Source organism: Eubalaena glacialis, chromosome 2 (genome assembly GCF_028564815.1).
Source record: "Eubalaena glacialis isolate mEubGla1 chromosome 2, mEubGla1.1.hap2.+ XY, whole genome shotgun sequence".
Classification (NCBI taxonomy): domain Eukaryota; kingdom Metazoa; phylum Chordata; class Mammalia; order Artiodactyla; family Balaenidae; genus Eubalaena; species Eubalaena glacialis.
Genome location: NC_083717.1, coordinates 79,421,673 through 79,439,825, shown reverse-complemented (window position 1 = coordinate 79,439,825; position 18,153 = coordinate 79,421,673). Strand labels below are relative to the sequence as shown.

General features: G+C 34.6%; 1 protein-coding gene across 2 annotated transcripts in view; it reads right to left on the bottom strand.

The window, feature by feature from the left end:
- The window catches only part of RFX7 (regulatory factor X7), a 151,008-nt gene that overhangs the window by 51,959 nt on the left and 80,896 nt on the right, over positions 1-18,153 (bottom strand). For both annotated transcript variants that reach the window (XM_061180293.1, XM_061180291.1), the window contains exons 4-5: positions 14,759-14,841; positions 13,244-13,366 (exon numbers count right to left, since the gene is read on the bottom strand). In XM_061180293.1, the coding sequence (XP_061036276.1) occupies positions 13,244-13,366; positions 14,759-14,841 (206 nt within the window). The remainder of the gene's footprint in view (positions 1-13,243; positions 13,367-14,758; positions 14,842-18,153) is intronic.

The window sequence follows — 18,153 nt, the reverse complement described above, 5'->3', positions numbered from 1 at the left end:
CACTAGAATCTATTTCTACCTTCAAGGTTGTCCTAAGAATTTAACTTACATTGATTAATACAACAGAAATTACAAACTTAGATGGGTAAGCACTAAAGTATCACACATACAAAATCAATGACCATGCACAAACTAAAAAGCAAAACAGGGAATTCCCTGGTGGCGCAGTGGTTAAGAATCCGCCTGCCAATGCAGGGGACATGGATTCGAGCCCTGGTCTGGGAAGATCCCACATGCCGCGGAGCAACTAAGCCCGTGCACCACAACTACTGAGCTTGCGCTCTAGAGCCCGCGAGCCACAGCAACTGAGCCCGCGTGCCACAAATACTGAAGTCCGCGCCCATGCTACCTGGAGCCCATGCTCTGCAACAAGAGAAGCCACCGCAATGAGAAGCCCGTGCACTGCAACACAGAGTATCCCCCGCTCGCCGCAACTAGAGAAAGCCTGCACGCAACAACAAAGACCCAACACAGCCAAAAATAAAAATATAACAAAATTTTTTAAATTAAAAAAAATAAAAAGCAAAATAATCATATTCCTTAAAATATTACATAGATGGGCTTCCCTGGTGGCGCAGTCGTTGGGAATCTGCCTGCCAATGCAGGAGACACGGGTTCGGGCCCTGGTCTGGGAAGATCCCACATGCCGCGGAGCAACTGGGCCCGTGAGCCACAACTACTGAGCCTGCGCGTCTGGAGCCTGTGCTCCGCAACAAGAGAGGCCGCGACAGTGAGAGGCCCGCGCAACGCGATGAAGAGTGGCCCCCACTTGCCGCAAATTAGAGAAAGCCCTTGCACAGAAACGAAGACCCAACACAGCCATAAATAAATAAATAAAATTAAATTAAAGAAAAAGAAAAAAGAATATTTAAAAAAAAAATATTACATAGATTTAAAAAAAAAAAAGGATTTGGAGAGAACATTTGTGTCCCAGGAAACACTGCAGCCAAAGTTGTCAAGTTTATAAATCTGAACATTTGTGATTCTACCGAGAATGAAAGCAAACAGATTTTCAGGAATGCTAAAACAGGCTACATATTATTTAGTAAGAAATCCACTTAGGATTAATGCTTGTGTTTCTCTAGCATGCAGCAGGAAAAAGCAGCAGGAACTGTGGCTGCTGCTGTCTCTGTTGCTAAGTGTTTGCAAACACCAGAGTTCTGAGACTGGTTCATTCCACCAGCTTCTTCTATCGGTCAGATTTTAAGACCAGAGACAATTTTAGATTAAAAACTTTAGAAACATAATAATGTAAACTGCCTAAAACAAAATTACATAAATGGTAAAAATAAAAGGATGGAAAACTATATACTTATATTAGACAGATATCCAGAATGGGTTACAAATATTGGTATCAAAGGAGAATTTAAGACAAAATACATTTAATATGACAGAGGATCATTTTTTGTTGTTGACAGTAGGCTTTAACTATCATAAAGATATACAATCATGAATGTTTTTTGTCTAACAGCCCCAAGACCTGTGCAGCAAAACCCATTAAAAATACCATAAGGAACTGTGAGAAATATCACTTTTGTAAGAGATTAACACAGTACTCATGCTAAACTAATTAAACAGACAAAAGAGTAAGGACTTTTTGCAGAATTCAAAGGATCTGAAAATTACAGGAACTGAATTCAGTGCTTGTCAATATACAGTGCAAATAAAGAGAATGTCCAGACATATTTATAAAAATTGATAATGTTAGCCTGAAAGTAAACCTCAATGATTATAAAAAAATCAAAAATTGAATGAGCCACATTCTTTGACTATAATATAATAAAACTAGGAATTAATAAAGTGCAAAACAAAATGGAAAAAAACCTCAACTCCCTCAAGCATGTGAAAAGTTAAAAAAACCACTCTTAACTATTTTGGGTCAAAGAAGAAATCAAAGCTATAATTGCACACTATTAGAAAATAAAGGTATATTAGAAAATAAAGGTAATCATATCCATACCTAAGGAATACAGCCAGAACTATAAGAGACAAATTCATAGATATAAAGATGGCTCTTCTGAATGGAAAGAGAGTCATGTAGAATGTTGACTACCAGGCCGTGTATAGCGGAGAAATGAAAGTGGAATTAAAAATAAAGATCCAATTCGGAGATTTTTTTTTTGAGCTTTTATATTCAAGTTTATTCTTCATTTAAATTTTAAAACACTACTATAGTTGAATATTAAAACAAACAGTAGCAAGTAGTGAGCATATTATGATTACAGTCCTTCACTCAATCACTACTGCAAATAAAATGCCAATGGTGAGTGTTATTCACTGGCCCTATTAGGAGGTCTGACAAGGAACACCACCCTGAGGATGTTGTTCATCATCCTCATATGCTTCTCCATTGTAATGGCGCCGTCTTTTTTATCTTAAATATGAAAAGAATGAAAACAAAGTAAGCATTCCATTTAATAGGGAAAAAACCTGAGAAAATCAGGATAACAAAAATAGACACCTAAAAATGAGACATCAGGCAAAAAAAAAATAAAACTGACTTATCAATCTTAGTTTTTTTTAAAGAAAACCAATAAAAATAAACTACAGCTAAATATACTTTGGAAAAAAAGAGGAAAATTCAAATGACTAAAACTAGAAATATAAAAAAGGATATAACAGATAAAGAAGATATTCAATTTGTGAGAGAATAGTATATATAATGTTATGCCAATATATTTGAAAATCTGAATGAATTCCAGGAAAAACCAGTTACCAAAACTGACTAACGAAGTAAAAATCTAACCAGAAAAAACCCCCCAAAAATTGTCAAAGAATTACCTCCAACAAAGGCTCCAGGCCTAGATGGTATTATAGTTGAGTTCTTTAAAATTTTCAAGAACAAATAATTCCCAAACTATATAAACTGTTCCAGAGCACAGGAAATTAGGGAAAGAGTTCCAATTCATTTACGAAGCTGGTCTAGCCCAGATATCAAAACTTGACAAAGATAGCACAAAAAAAGAAAATTACAGACCATATTCACTTATGAATATAAATGCAAAGATCCTAAAAAATATACTTGAAAATAGAAACCAACAGTATGCTAAAAGATTACAGATCTTGACATGAAGAAGACATTCATTCTAGGAATAAAAGAAGGGTTTATATTAGGTAGTATCATTATATATCATATCAATAGGTAACAGAAGAAGAACTGAATAATCTTAACAGATGCCCAAAAAGCATTAGATGAATTTCAATATCAATTTCTCATAAAACAGCCAATAAAGTCTTGGTCAATTATAAATGATACACCCTTAACATCAAAGAACTGTAAGATGAAATGATGCCTATTATTGCTATTATTCAAAGTCAGAAGGAAAATCAATTAAATGTAATTAAATAAAGAGGATGAGGAAGATATACAGGATAAACGCTACCCAGAAGAGTCCAAAGTAATAGCTGAAAAATTAGGATTAAACAAAGTTCATTAAATATAAAATGTGCAACATAAATATAATAGAAGTCTACAGATATCTTACAAACCAAACCAATAATGAAAAAATAAAATATATTTTTCATAATATAAATAACATAATAAAAATTTGTAAGGAATAAACTTAACATGAAAAATAAGTGGAGTCAATTGAAGGAAAAATAACTAAAACTTTACTGAACGACACGAGAAAGATGTTAAGAAACATACTTCTAGCTCTGAAGTTAATTTTTCTAAAATAAATTTTCGTATTTAATGCATTTTGAATCAAAACTCCTTTGAGGTTTCCCTTTTAAAAAAAAGTTAGAAAAGTGATTCCAAACTTCACGAGAAATATTAATTGATATGAAAATAAAACCACAGAAATTTTTGAAAAAGAGGAATAATGAAGGAAGGCGGGTCCCACTAGCTTTTTAAACATTTAATGGCTAAAATACTTAAAAATGGTATGGTACTGGAATAAGAACAGAAAAATACAAAGGAAGAAAATTGAGTCCAAAAGGCTTTAGTAAGATAAAAATTACGTTATAGATTAGTATTGAGAAAAAAATTATCAATAAATAAGACTGGGAAATTAACCATTTAGAAAAAATTAAAATTAGTTCCTTATCTTATGTCATTTATCAAAATAAATGTATATATTTGGTCTAGAAGGACTAATGCGTAATATGTGAAAAATGAAGTAAGTAATATCTAGGGAAAATACACATGAGTATTCAGCTGCTAGTGGCATTGGGAAGAATTTCTTTCTAAGCATAATAGCAGTGTTACAAGCTGCAAAGAAAGTAGACAGATCAGACTACTTATTTAAAAATTAAATAATAAACAGTAATCTTGAAAAAAATTTATATTTCAATAGTTAATATCCTTAATATATAATGGTTCATAAGCAGCAATTCCAATTGTAATAATCTACACTAAATTATATAGTCAAGAATGTTCACTGCAGTATTATTTGCAACTGTTCCCCCATTCAAGAATTGTGCAACCAGTGGGGTCAAAATTTGATTCAACAATAACAAGAACATATACATGAAAAGAAGGCATTAGAAAAAATAAAGAGAATTAATAAGCCAAAATGGTTATTTGTAGGTAGTAAGATTACTGGTGCTAGTTTTCTTTTTATACATTTATGACTACCTGCCAAAACGTTCATGATGAATACATACTACTTTCATAATCAGAAAAATTAACACATTAATCATCACTTTCATAAACACATTGTGATTATCAGACTTCAGAAGTTTCAACAAATATAGAAGTTCACAATAGTTTGTAAATCAACTGTCTTTGCATGTGGAAAGTCCCTTAAAACTTTGGTTCTATTAATAATTTAGCATAAAAATACAGTTAAAAGAAACCATACTGTCTTAGATTACATCTTCATTTTTTCTCTCAAAGGGATTTTGATTTTAATGACTATGAAAGGGATTGATTTTCACACAAATATATCTAAACATCACTGCAATGAATAGGAATAGCTTAAAATAAATGTACATTTCATATTAATAATATTTTTCAATGAATATTTAGAACAGAATCAATTTAAGATTTGTCACTCTATGTTAAGTTTTTACTCAGGAAACCTCATTAAGGCACTCCAAACTGGAAAATGACTAGTTCAAAAGGCCTTTAGAAAAGGACAAAATTTCTCTAAAAATCTCTTCTGGCAGGAAGTGTTATTTTGTGTCTAATTGAAATCTCTCCTCCTGTGATTTAAACTTCTTGTCCTTTAAAAAAATATAGCTATATTCCATTTTGCTCTCTCTAGACAACATAATTTAAAAACTTTTAAGTATCTATTTCCTAATAATTTGATCTACTTTTTGCCTGTCTCTAGCCTTTCTACAGTTTTCATCAAGTTATTAAAACCCACATAGCAAATTGTGGTTTTAGGCAATGTACAATGAAATGAGAGAATAGCTTGGAGCTCCCACATGCTGTAATTCTGTGGAAACACAAACATACTTTCTTCTTAGAACATGGCATGCTGCTAATAGATGTTACTGTGCTGTGTCTCTTACAACACTCACATTATCTGTATGCATGTATACTAACTGTATATTAACAGATTCAAATTTTGTGCAGCTTATTTATTCACACTAAGTGGAAGTCCTAGCCAACTTTATTTCTAACTACTTTCCTAACCTATTCTACTCACTCTGCTTCATATCACTCAAATTTAACAGGTTTGCCTTCTCACCTATTATGAACTACTCATGGAATCTGAGTTCTAGCCTTACATTCATCCCTGACAAATTTTGGAACACTGGAAGAGTCACCTAACTTTTGAGTTTTAATGTTTTGCCTATACAATGGGGATGGTAGTGTACTAGAAGACTTATGAAGTCTTATAACACTGAAATTTTATTATGAATGTCAAGATCAGATTCCATTCTAGTCACTTTTTTTTTTTAATTTTAGAATTTTATTTATTTTTTTATACAGCAGGTTCTTATTACTTATCCATTTTATACATATTAGTCAATCGCAATCTCCAAATTCATCACACCACCCCCCCAGCCCGCCACTTTCCCCCCTTGGTGTCCATACGTTTGTTCTCTACATATGTTTCTCTATTTCTGCCCTGCAAACCGTTTCATCTGTACCATTTTTCTAGGTTCCACATATATGCATTAATGTACGGTATTTATTTTTCTCTTTCTGACTTACTTCACTCTGTATGACAGTCTCTAGATCCATCCACGTCTCTACAAATGACCCAATTTCGTTCCTTTTTATGGATGAGTAATATTCCATTGTATATATGTACCACATCTTCTTTATCCATTCTTCTGTCAATGGGCATTTAGGTTGCTTCCATGACCTGGCTATTGGAAATAGTGCTGCAATGAACATTGGGGTGCATGTGTCTTTTTGAATTATGGTTCTCTCTGCATACATGCCCAGTAGTGGGATTGCTGGGTCATATGGTTATTCTGTTTTTAGTTTTTTAAGGAACCTCCATACTGTTCTCCATAGTGGCTGCATCAATTTACATTTCCACCAATAGTGCAAAAGGGTTCCCTTTTCTCCACACCCTCTCCAGCATTTGCTGTTTGTAGATTTTCTGATGATGCCCATTCTAACTGGTGTGAGGTGATACCTTACTGTAGTTTTGATTTGCATTTCTCTAATAATTAGTGATGTCGAGCAGCTTTTCATGTGCTTCTTGGCCATCTGTATGTCTTCTTTGGAGAAATGTCTATTTAGGCCTTCTGCCCATTTTTGGATTGGGTTGTTTGTTTTTTTAATATTGAGCTGCATGAGCTGTTTATATATTTTGGAGATTAATCCTTTGTCCATTGATTTGTTTGCAAATATTTTCTCCCTTTCTGAGGGTTGTCTTTTTGTCTTGTTTATGGTTTCCTTTGCTGTGCAAAAGGTTTTAAGTTTCATTAGGTCCCATTTGTTTATTTTTGTTTTTATTTCCATTACTCTAGGAGGTGGATCAAAAAAAGATCTTCCTGTGATTTATTTCAGAGAGTGTTCTTCCTATGTTTTCTTCTAAGAGTTTTATAGTGTCCGGTCTTACATTTAGGTCTCGAATCCATTTTGAGTTTATTTTCGTGTATGGTGTTAGGGAGTGTTCTAATTTCATTCTTTTATATGTAGCTGTCCAGTTTTCCCAGCACCACTTATTGAAAAGACTGTCTTTTCTCCATTGTATATCCTTGCCTCCTTTGTCATAGATTAGTAGACCATAGGTGTGTGGGTTTATCTCTGGGCTTTCTATCCTGTTCCATAGATCGATATTTCTGTTTTTGGGCCAATACCATACTGTCTTGATTACTGTACCTTTGTAGTATAGTCTGAAGTCAAGGAGTCTGATTCCTCCAGCTCTGTTTTTTTTCCCTCAAGACTGCTTTGGCTATTCGGGGTCTTCTGTGTCTCCATACAAATTTTAAGATTTTTTGTTCTAGTTCTGTAAAAAATGCCGTTGGTAATTTGATAGGGATTGCATTGAATCTGTAGATTGCTTTGGGTAGTATAGTTATTTTCACAATATTGATTCTTCCAATCCAAGAACATGGAATATCTCTCCATCTGTGGTATCATCTTTAACTTCTTTCAACAGTGTTTTATAGTTTTCTGCATACAGGTCTTTTGTCTCCCTAGGAAGGTTTATTCCTAGATATTTCATTCTTATTGTTGCAGTGGTAAATGGGAGTGTTTCCTTAATTTCTCTTTCAAATTTTTCATCATTAGTGTATAGGAATGCAAGAGATTTCCGTTCATTAATTTTGTATCCTGCAACTTTACTAAATTCATTGATTAGCTCTAGTAGTTTTCTGGTGGCATCTTTAGGATTATCTATGTATAGTATCGTGTCATGTGCAAACAGTGACAGTTTTACTTCTCCTTTTCCAATTTGTATTCCTTTTATTTCTTTTTCTTCTCTGATTGCCGTGGCTAGGACTTCCAAAACTATGTTGAATAATAGCGGCGAGAGTGGGCATCCTTGTCTTGTTCCTGAACTTAGAGGAAATGCTTTCAGTTTTTCACCATTGAGAATGATGTTTGTTGTGGGTTTGTTGTATATGGCCTTTATTATGTTGAGGTAGGTTCTCTCTATGCCCACTTTCTGGAGAGTTTTTATCATAAATGGGTGTTCAATTTTGTCAAAAGCCTTTTTTGCATCTATTGAGATGATCATACGGTTTTTACTCTCAGTTTGTTAATATGGTGTATCACATTGATTGATTTGCGTATATTGAAGAATCCTTGCATCCCTGGGAAAAATCCCACTTGATCATAGTGTATGATCCTTTTAATGTGTTGTTGGATTCTGTTTGCTCCCATTTTGTTGAGGATTTTTGCATCTATATTCATCAGTGATACTGGTCTGTAATTTTCTTTTTTTGTAGTATCTTTGTCTGGTATTGGTATCAGGGTGATGGTGGCCTCATAGAATGAGTTTGGGAGTGTTCCTTCCTCTGCAATTTTTTGGAAGAGTTTGAGAAGGATGGGTGTTAGCTCTTCTCTAAATGTTTGACAGAATTCACCTGTGAAGCCATCTTGTCCTGGACTTTTGTGTTTGTTGGAAGATTTTTAATCACAGTTTCAATTTCATTACTTCTGATTGGTCTCTTCATATTGTCTATTTATTCCTAGTTCAGTCTTGGAAGGTTATATCTTTCTAAGAATTTGTCCATTTCTTCCAGGTTGTCTATTTTATTGGCATAGAGTTACTTGTAGTAGTCTTTTAGGATGCTTTGTATTAGTGCGGTGTCTGTTGTTAACTTCTCCTTTTTCGTTTCTAATTTTATTGATTTGAGTCCTCTCCCTCTTATTCTTCATGAGTCTGGCTAATGGTTTATCAATTTTGTTTATCTTCTCAAAGAACCAGTTTTTAGTTTTATTGATCTTTGCTATTGTTTTCTTTGTTTCTATTTCATTTATTTCTGCTCTGATCTTTATGATTTCTTTCCTTCTACTAAGTTTGGGTTTTGTTTGTTCTTCTTTCTCTAGTTCCTTTAGATGCAAGATTAGATTGTTTGAGGTTTTTCTTGTTTCTTGAGGTAGGCTTGTTTTGCTATAAACTTCCCTCTTAGAACTGCTTTTGCTGCATTGCATAAGTTTTGGATCGTCATGTTTTCGTTGTCATTTGTCTCTAGGTATTTTCTGATTTTCTCTTTGATTTCTTCAGTGATATTTTGGTTATTTAGTAATGTACTGTTTAGCCTCCATGTGTTTGTGTTTTTTATGTTTTTTTCCCTGTAACTGATTTCTAATCTCATAGTGTCGTGGTCAGAAAAGATGCTTGATATGATTTCAATTTTCTTAAATTTACTGAGGCTTGATTTGTGACCCAAGATGCAATCTATCCTGGAGAATGTTCCATGTGCACTTCAGAAGAAAGTGTAATCTGCTGTTTTTGGATGGAATGTCCTATAAATATCAATTAAATCTATCTGGTCTATTGTGTCATTTAAAGCTTCTGTTTCCTTATTTATTTTCATTTTGGATGATCTGTACATTGGTGTGAGGTGTTAAAGTCCCCCACTATTATTGTGTTACTGTCAATTTCCTCTTTTATAGCTGTTAGCAGTTGCCTTATGTATTGAGGTGCTCCTACGGTGGGTGCATATATATTTATAATTGTTATATCTTCTTCTTGGATTGATCCCTTCATCATTATGTAGTGTCCTTCCTTGTCTCTTGTAACATTCTTTGTTTTAAAGTCTATTTTGTCTGATATGAGTATTGCTACTCCAGCTTTCTTTTGGTTTCCATTTGCATGGATTATCTTTTTCCATCCCCTCACTTTCAGTCTGTATGTGTCCCTAGGTCTGAAGTGCGTCTCTTGTAGACAGCATATAGATGGGTCTTGTTTTTGTATCCATTCAGCGAGCCTGTGTCTTCTGGTTGGAGCATGTAATCCATTCACATTTAAGGTAATTATCAATATGTATGTTCCTATGACCATTTTCTTAATTGTTCTGGGTTTGTTTTTGTAGGTCCTTTTCTTCTCTTGTGTTTCCCACTTAGAGAAGTTCCTTTAGCATTTGTTGTAGAGCTGGTTTGGTGGTGCTGAATTCTCTTAGCTTTTGTTTGTCTGTAAAGCTTTTGATTTCTCCATCGAATCTGAATGAGATCCTTGCCGGGTAATCTTGGTTGTAGGTTCTTCCCTTTCATCACTTTAAATATGTCATGCCACTCCCTTCTGGCTTGCAGAGTTTCTGCTGAGAAATCAGCTGTTAACCTTATGGGAGTTCCCTTGTATGTTATTTGTCATTTTTCCCTTGCTGCTTTCAATAATTTTTCTTTGTCTTTAATTTTTGCCAATTTGATTATATGTGTCTCGGCGTGTTTTTCCTTGGGTTTATCCTGTATGGGACTCTCTGCGCTTCCTGGACTTGGGTGGCTATTTCCTTTCCCATGTTAGGGAAGTTTTCGACTATAATCTCTTCAAATATTTTCTTGGGTCCTTTCTCTCTCTCCTCTCCTTCTGGGACCCCTATAATGCGAATGTTGTTGCGTTTAATGTTGTCCGAGAGGTCTCTTAGGCTGTCTTCATTTCTTTTCATTCTTTTTTCTTTATTCTGTTCCACAGCAGTGAACTCCACCAGTGTGTCTTCCAGGTCACTTATCTGTTCTTCTGCCTCAGTTATTCTGCTATTGATTCCTTCTAGTGTAGTTTTCATTTCAGTTATTGTATTGTTCATCTCCGTTTGTGTGTTCTTTAATTCTTCTCAGTGTTTGTTCTTTAATTCTTCTAGGTCTTTGTTAAACATTTCTTGCATCTTCTCAATCTTCGTTTTGCCTCCATTCTTTTTCTGAGGTCCTGGATCATCTTCACTATCATTATTCTGAATTCTTTTTCTGGAAGTTTTCCTATCTCCACTTCATTTAGTTGTTTTTCTGGGGTTTTATCTTGTTCCTCTATCTGCTACATAGCCCTCTGCCTTTTCATCTTGTCTATCTTTCCGTGAATGTGGTTTTTGTTCCACAGGCTGCAGGATTGCAGTTCTTCTTGCTTCTGCTGTCTGCCCTCTGGTGGATGAGGCTATCTGAGAGGCTTGTGCAAGTTTCCTGATGGGAGAGACTGGTCTCTAGTCACTCTTAATATTAAATTAGTGCCTACTATGTGGAAACACTGTGTAGAATACAACAGTGCATAACGTATATTTTTAGTGAAATGTGTTTTTAACTAAAATACTCAGACTCAGTTACAGTACTATTGTATAGTAATATACTTATTTTTATAAAGAGACAATCATTAGCATAATACTTTCAAATTCCATGAACAGAACTGGTATTTCTTTCCTATTTACGTCATTATAAAGTATTTCCCTTACCTACTACTTCCTTTTAAAACTCTAGTCTAAGTTACTTCCTTTTATCTCAGTTGCTCTCTACTGAATTGCGAATAAACTGCTCAAAATTGGAGCTACCATTCCTTGTCCCAAAACAATGTTATGTTTTGGTTCTCTTTTGTTTAGGAAAAACCTTTAACTTTTCTTAGTGAAAAAAATTGTAAGAATTTATGAGAACCTTAGAAAATGATTTCACAGAAAAATATTATAGAAAAATATAACTGTGCTTTGCCCAAGGCAGGAAACTTTTAGGAACGTAAGGACTGCTTTAATGGTTCAGAGTCATACTTCCACAAATGTAGGGTGCTGTTTCTAATGGTGATGCAAAGGGCTGTGCAGGGGAAGGATATCACTTCAAAAATATATAAATATCCTTGGTTTCCTTATTAATTCATTATGGAAATGTCATGCATTAATTTGTCCGATTTGCCTTTTGGGAAACATGAGACATTTTGGATAATTTGTTTTCCTCATTTCCTACCTCAGACAACTTTTAGAATTTTCGAGCTAAAAGAAACCTCATACCTCTTCAATCACCTCATTTTATAGATGATGCAACTGAAAAAAGAGTGGTTAAAACACCTGTCCAGGTCACACAAGTTTAATGACAGAACCTATTCTCCTGATCCTCGATACAGGGTTTCTTAAACATATCACGTTTGTTTGATATTAATAAACTTTTAATGAATTTAAATTTACTTCTTTGTAGTTTCACAAGGTTATCTCTATCTTAATTAGAATTAACTTGAATTTAGTTAAGAATTCATGCTCACTATATATATATTTTTTATATATATATTTTTTGTTTGTTTGTTTTTTGTTTTTTCATATTCTTGATGAGGGCAGAAGCTGTGTTTTATTTGTTGTAGCCTCAGAACTTCTTACAGGGTTTGACATGGCTCATAGCAGGTATTCAGTAGACTGTTGTAGACTGAGAAAATGAACTTTATAGACTTGGATCACATGTACTCTTAGCTTCAATTTTTCTAAAGAGGAAAAATCTAAAGCTGTTCAGTTTAACCTTGTTCCCTTGATTATTTCAGACATTTTTCTCTAGACTTTCTCTAGCTCTATTTCATTTCTTAAGGTGAGGGAATCAGAATTTTGAATGAGTATAGAAAGTTTCCTTTCTAGATACCAATAATCTTCTCAGTAAGTGTAGTTCTTTTGCATCATCTTACACTGGCTAACAGCAGCACTTATTTGACACTTTTCTTCCACATTGTGTAAGTACAACACATACGTGCTCCCTGCTTTGATATTTCAATACCCAGAAAATTTTGGTTTCACTTACTCCGCTAGAACAAATTCCCGCTTCCAAATCAATTATAAAATGTTAAACAAGACTAGATTTAGCATCTATGACATTTATACAGAAAGGCCCATTAGCCTCTATACTTGTGTTTTCTGTGTTTAAATAAGTTATCTGTACAATCAAAACTGTTTGAGTGTCTTCTATTTGCAAGCCACTGAACTCCTTCGTCTGAGTAAGTAATTCACAACATTCCAGATACTTAGCTTTTTCTCTGGTTGGCACAGAAAATGATTACAAAAGTTTTGGATTCATGAAAAAGACGTTTAAGAAATCTAAATAAAAAACATGTTTTACTTTTTCCATATGCATTGATTTATTTATTGCCATCCACTGTCCCTCTACGAACCCCAGACACACCCTTCTTGTCATCCTTAAGAACTTTACCGGAATCCTTTTATTCACCAACCCTACTCCATTGTCCCTCTGCCCTCAGACATCCCTCCTGTGATCCAGAAGAACTCTAAAGAAATCCTTTTATTCAGTAGTCCTGTTCTTTATTATACACGCTACCAGAGGAGCTTAGAGATGGATGGAATCTTAGAGATTTCTAAGTTAAACTCTCATATACCAGTATGATATTCGCCAATGATAAAACAAATCATTGTAGCCAAGTATAGTACTTAATCTCTTTAATACACTGCATGCCTGACATGTACACATAATACTTACTTGTACTCATCATAGACTTCCTGTTTGGGCAGTGAAGTCTCAGGATGCTCCTCTAGGGTATTCCGAATCCAGGAAAAGGCATGCATTTGCTGTGCCCGACTAGATGACATGGCATTCTGATCACTAATCATAAAACAAAAACATGTTTTAGCTGAACTAGACAGGAATTCATTGATAATTTTTGAACCAGGCCTAAATGTTCCACTAAAGGACTGTGTGTAAACTCACTATAAATGACCAAACCAAACTCAGGACATAAAGTATATGCCCAGTTATCCAAATACAAATTGTCCACCTGTGGTTGTGAGCCATTTTCTATAGCTAGTGTCTGACTGAAGTTATTGCCCTGTTCCATCCCCGCCACGGTCTCTAAACTGGCAGAGATGATGGAGCATTGAAAACATAAGGTATTTGTTTTGGCCATAATTACCTCTAAGGGGATATTTGTTTACTTACTTGCCTGTTCATTTGCCTAAACTTACCAAATCATCAAACTATAAAGTGAAAGTTATAGAAAAAATTGTTTATTTTCTATTTGCTTAGCAATCTCAAGTAACTACCCTGAATCTTACTAAAGCCTCTATGCTCCAGAATGGAATTCACACTGGAGAGATCCTGAAAGGACAAGTCTCCCTCTATGGTCCTTTTTGTAACCAGTCCTCCTCTCCAGGACAACACCTCCACTAAACATCATAAATCTTTATTATCTGGCAGTCTCTCTTATAACATGAGGGAAGCTCCTCACTTGACTCTGACATTCATCTCAGCTACGAAAACAATAATTTATGTATTTTCAAAGAAATTACTGAGCAATCTCTAGGACAGAAAATTATTGAAACAGTTGCAAAATGTGGTCCAAGGGGAAAAAAGTAAAAGCAACACATTTTTCATTCCATTTCTTTTCATACATGTACTTTTAAAGTAATGTTAAACATAACTTATATGAATGAAATGAACTCTGAGAAATACTTAAAAGGGTAGAGAAACTCCTTTAAGAACAGAATGCATGAACCAACAACTTTTCTTTATATTTTCTAAATGAGGCTATTAAATATTTGTACTAATGAAAATAGAGTAATACCCCGCAAGCACTTAAAACATCACACATTTATCATAAATTCATGTGCCATACAGGCAATTCATTTTTTTTCTTTTTTATGCTCTGTGATCTGCTTAGCTGACAGTACCTAAAAAAACTCTTGCACTTTATTGCTCACAATACTTATCTGTTTATTCTTTGGTTTTCTGTTCAATTTTCAAAATCTGCCACACTGTATAAATATACTAATCTGTTTATAAAACATAACCCAATTGCATTTCACAGCATTCACCCAGGTACACAAATGAATTAGCAAAAACTATGGGTAAACACTTAACCAAATATGATCAAAGACTAAAAAGATCTACTGTTTTGACAGTCTGTTTCCTGATGATTTTAGGAATAGTGCAAAACAATAACAACCACAACACACACATAAACACTGTAATTGAGGCAAAGACAAGAAGTGATATTACCTTTTCTCTCCATTGCTGAGACCAGAAGGCAGCTGAAGGTAGAGGTAGAGTTTCTCTAGGTCTGTAAACTTCTCAACTTCTTGCTGGTTAAAAAGGATTAAAAAGAAAGATCATTTAAAAAATTCTTGTTTCTCCCTCAACAAAATTTACTAACACCTCCCTAAAAATACTGACTATCTAAATTTAAACCAGGTGGAATGAATCACCTGCCAAAGAAAACAGAATCTAGGCTTTTTTCTTATCAGTAAAATAATACAGTCAAGTTGTGTGATAAATTTACTGCATATAAAAAGTTGATTAGTAAGAGAAAATGGTACTTTCCTATTAATTCTTACATTCTAGGTATAAACAAAATCATAAATCAATGCTTAGACGAAAACTTCTCATTTTAAATCACATTTAAAGAAGGAGGGTTGTGCAATATTACAGGAAAAGTACTAGATTGGGAGTCAAGAGACTATTTATTAGTTGGTCTTAGCCTAACTATTTAACTGGCTATGAGGCTTCCATGCTCTGGCGGATTTTCCTTAGAAATGTAAAATGAATGAGATGATTTCTAGGCTTCTTTTCTATTTCTCAAAAATCTAGAACATGTGACTGATGATGCTACTGTCACTGGGGGTGGAATTGAGGTTAAAAAATATAGTTATCCCTCAATATCCGTAGATAATTGGTTCCAGGAACCCCCTTCTCCCCTCCACGGATACCAAAATCCACAGATGCACAAGTTCTTTATATAAAATGGTGTTATACAGTCAGTCCTCCTTATGCACAGTTCCTCCATAACGGAGGGATCAAATCTGATCCAGGGTTGGTCTAATCCGCGAATGCAGAACCTGTGGATACGGAGGGCCAACCATTCCAAAGTACAACCAACAATCTGTTCCATGCTATGCAGATGTAGTTATTCTCTGATTTGCAACAGTGGATGCTATCTGGAGAACCTACTTGTAAGACTGTCTATCACTACTGTTGTGCAACTTTGTCATTTTGTCTATAAATGTACCCTTTAAGAAAATTTCTGCTATGCAGAGGACTGTATAGTTTTCTTTCCCAGCTGAGTTTGCCACAGGATAGCTTTAAATGTGCCACAAATCCTACTACAATAAAAATATCATAATAAAATTCTGGTAGCCTAATTCATTACAATTGAACTGCATTGCAATGGAAAATATGGACAGATTACTGGCATTCTTGGTGGCAGAATTTATTCTTACACAATAAAGCATAGCTCAAACATAGATCCAATTTTTAAAAAAAGCTTACAATGATATAATTTAGCCTATTCTTATTCTCACCAGAATTCATTCACGAATCAGTTTAATCTTAGAATTTATCCATAGAATGACTTAATCTATCAATTACATGCAATTAACTCTCAAATCCACATTTTTTTTTCATTCCACTGTCTATGGGGTATTTTCCAATTAGCTCTTGCTTTAATATCTGATGGACCGATCAGCAATATCCTACATAACTCTTCCCTTGACAACAACAAAAAACCCCTACACATACACAGACATTTTCTTTCTCAGTTGTTACTTAACACCTTCTTTTCTCTAGTTTCCCAGTGTTCAGTTTTGGAGTCTGCTTAGTTTTGTTCCTCTTGGTGTATTACACTCTAATCCTTCATTTAGCCTTCTTAACTCTTTCCACCATGTTCTTCTAGTCTCTTTATTTTCCCAGCCACCACATTAGTTTAGGTCTTTAGCTGTCTTTCTTTAAACAATAAAGGAGAATTCACTTATTTATTTATTCACTAAGTTTACTTTCTGCAATGTTCCACAAATGATTTATAACTATGAACTTATACTGTGTATCACAACCTATACAAAGACTGGAAATAGACAGATGAACAACACAACAATAGCCCCTGCCCTTAAGGAACTTACAATGATTCTTGAATTACTAAAAATGTCTAACTACCTGCTTTCCCTGCCTCCAGTCTTTCCCCACTTTAATCTGTCGAAATGGAAATAAAAACAAAAATAAACAAACGGGACCTAATGCAACTTAAAAGCTTTTACACTGCAAAGGAAACCATAAACAAGACGAAAAGACAACCCTCAGAATGGGAGAAAATATTTGCAAGTGAAGCAACTGACAAAGGATTAATCTCCAAGATTTACAAGCAGCCCATGCAGCTCAATATCAAAAAAACAAACAACCCAATCCAAAAATGGGCAGAAGACCTAAATAGACATTTCTCCAAAGAAGACATAGAGATGGGCAACAAACACATGAAAAGGTGCTCAACATCACTAATTATTAGAGAAATGCAAATCAAAACTACAATGAGGTATCACCTCACACCAGTCAGAATGGCCATCATCAAAAAATCTACAAACAACAAATGCTGGAGAGGGTGTGGAGAAAAGGGAACCCTCTTGCATTGTTGGTGGGAATGTAAGTTGATACAGCCACTATGGAGAACAGTATGGAGGTTCCTTAAAAAACTAAAAATAGAACTACCATATGACCCAGCAATCCCACTACTGGGTATATACCCTGAGAAAACCATAATTCAAAAAGAGTCATGTACCACAATGTTCACTGCAGCTCTATTTACAATAGCCAGGACATGGAAGCAACCGAAGTGTCCATCGACAGATGAATGGATAAAGAAGATGTGGCACATATATACAATGGAATGTTACTCAGCCATAAAAAGAAACGAAATGGAGTTATTTGTAGTGAGGTGGATGGACCTAGAGACTGTCATACAGAGTGAAGTAAGTCAGAAAGAGAAAAACAAATACCGTATGCTAACACATATATATGGAATCTAAAAAAAAATGGTCATGAAGAACCTAGGGGCAAGACAGGAATAAAGACACAGACCTACTAGAGAATGGACTTGAGGACATGGGGAGGGGGAAGGGTAAGCTGGGACAAAGTGAGAGAGTGGCATGGACATATATACACTACCAAACGTAAAACAGATAGGTAGTGGGAAGCAGCTGCATAGCACAGGGAGATCAGCTCGGTGCTTTGTGACCACCTAGAGGGGCGGGATAGGGAGGGTGGGAGGGAGGGAGACTCAAGAGGGAAGAGATATGGGGACATATGTATATGTGTAACTGATTCACTTTGTTATAAAGCAGAAACTAACACACCATTGTAAAGCAATTATGCTCCAATAAAGATGTTAAAAAAAATAAAATAAAATGATGTAATGGAGATAAGTAATAAAATAAATAAATAAATATTATCCCTAAAATACCTCTTGTTCAATATTATTAACATCACCCACTTAATCCCAACAGTGCCTATCATATTAAATCGAAAATAGATTATGTTACCAAAAAAACCATGGGTATTATTATGGGCAAAGTCTGAGAAAACGCTACACAAAAAATAATTTTTTTGGATAAATAAACTCTCTCTCTCAATGG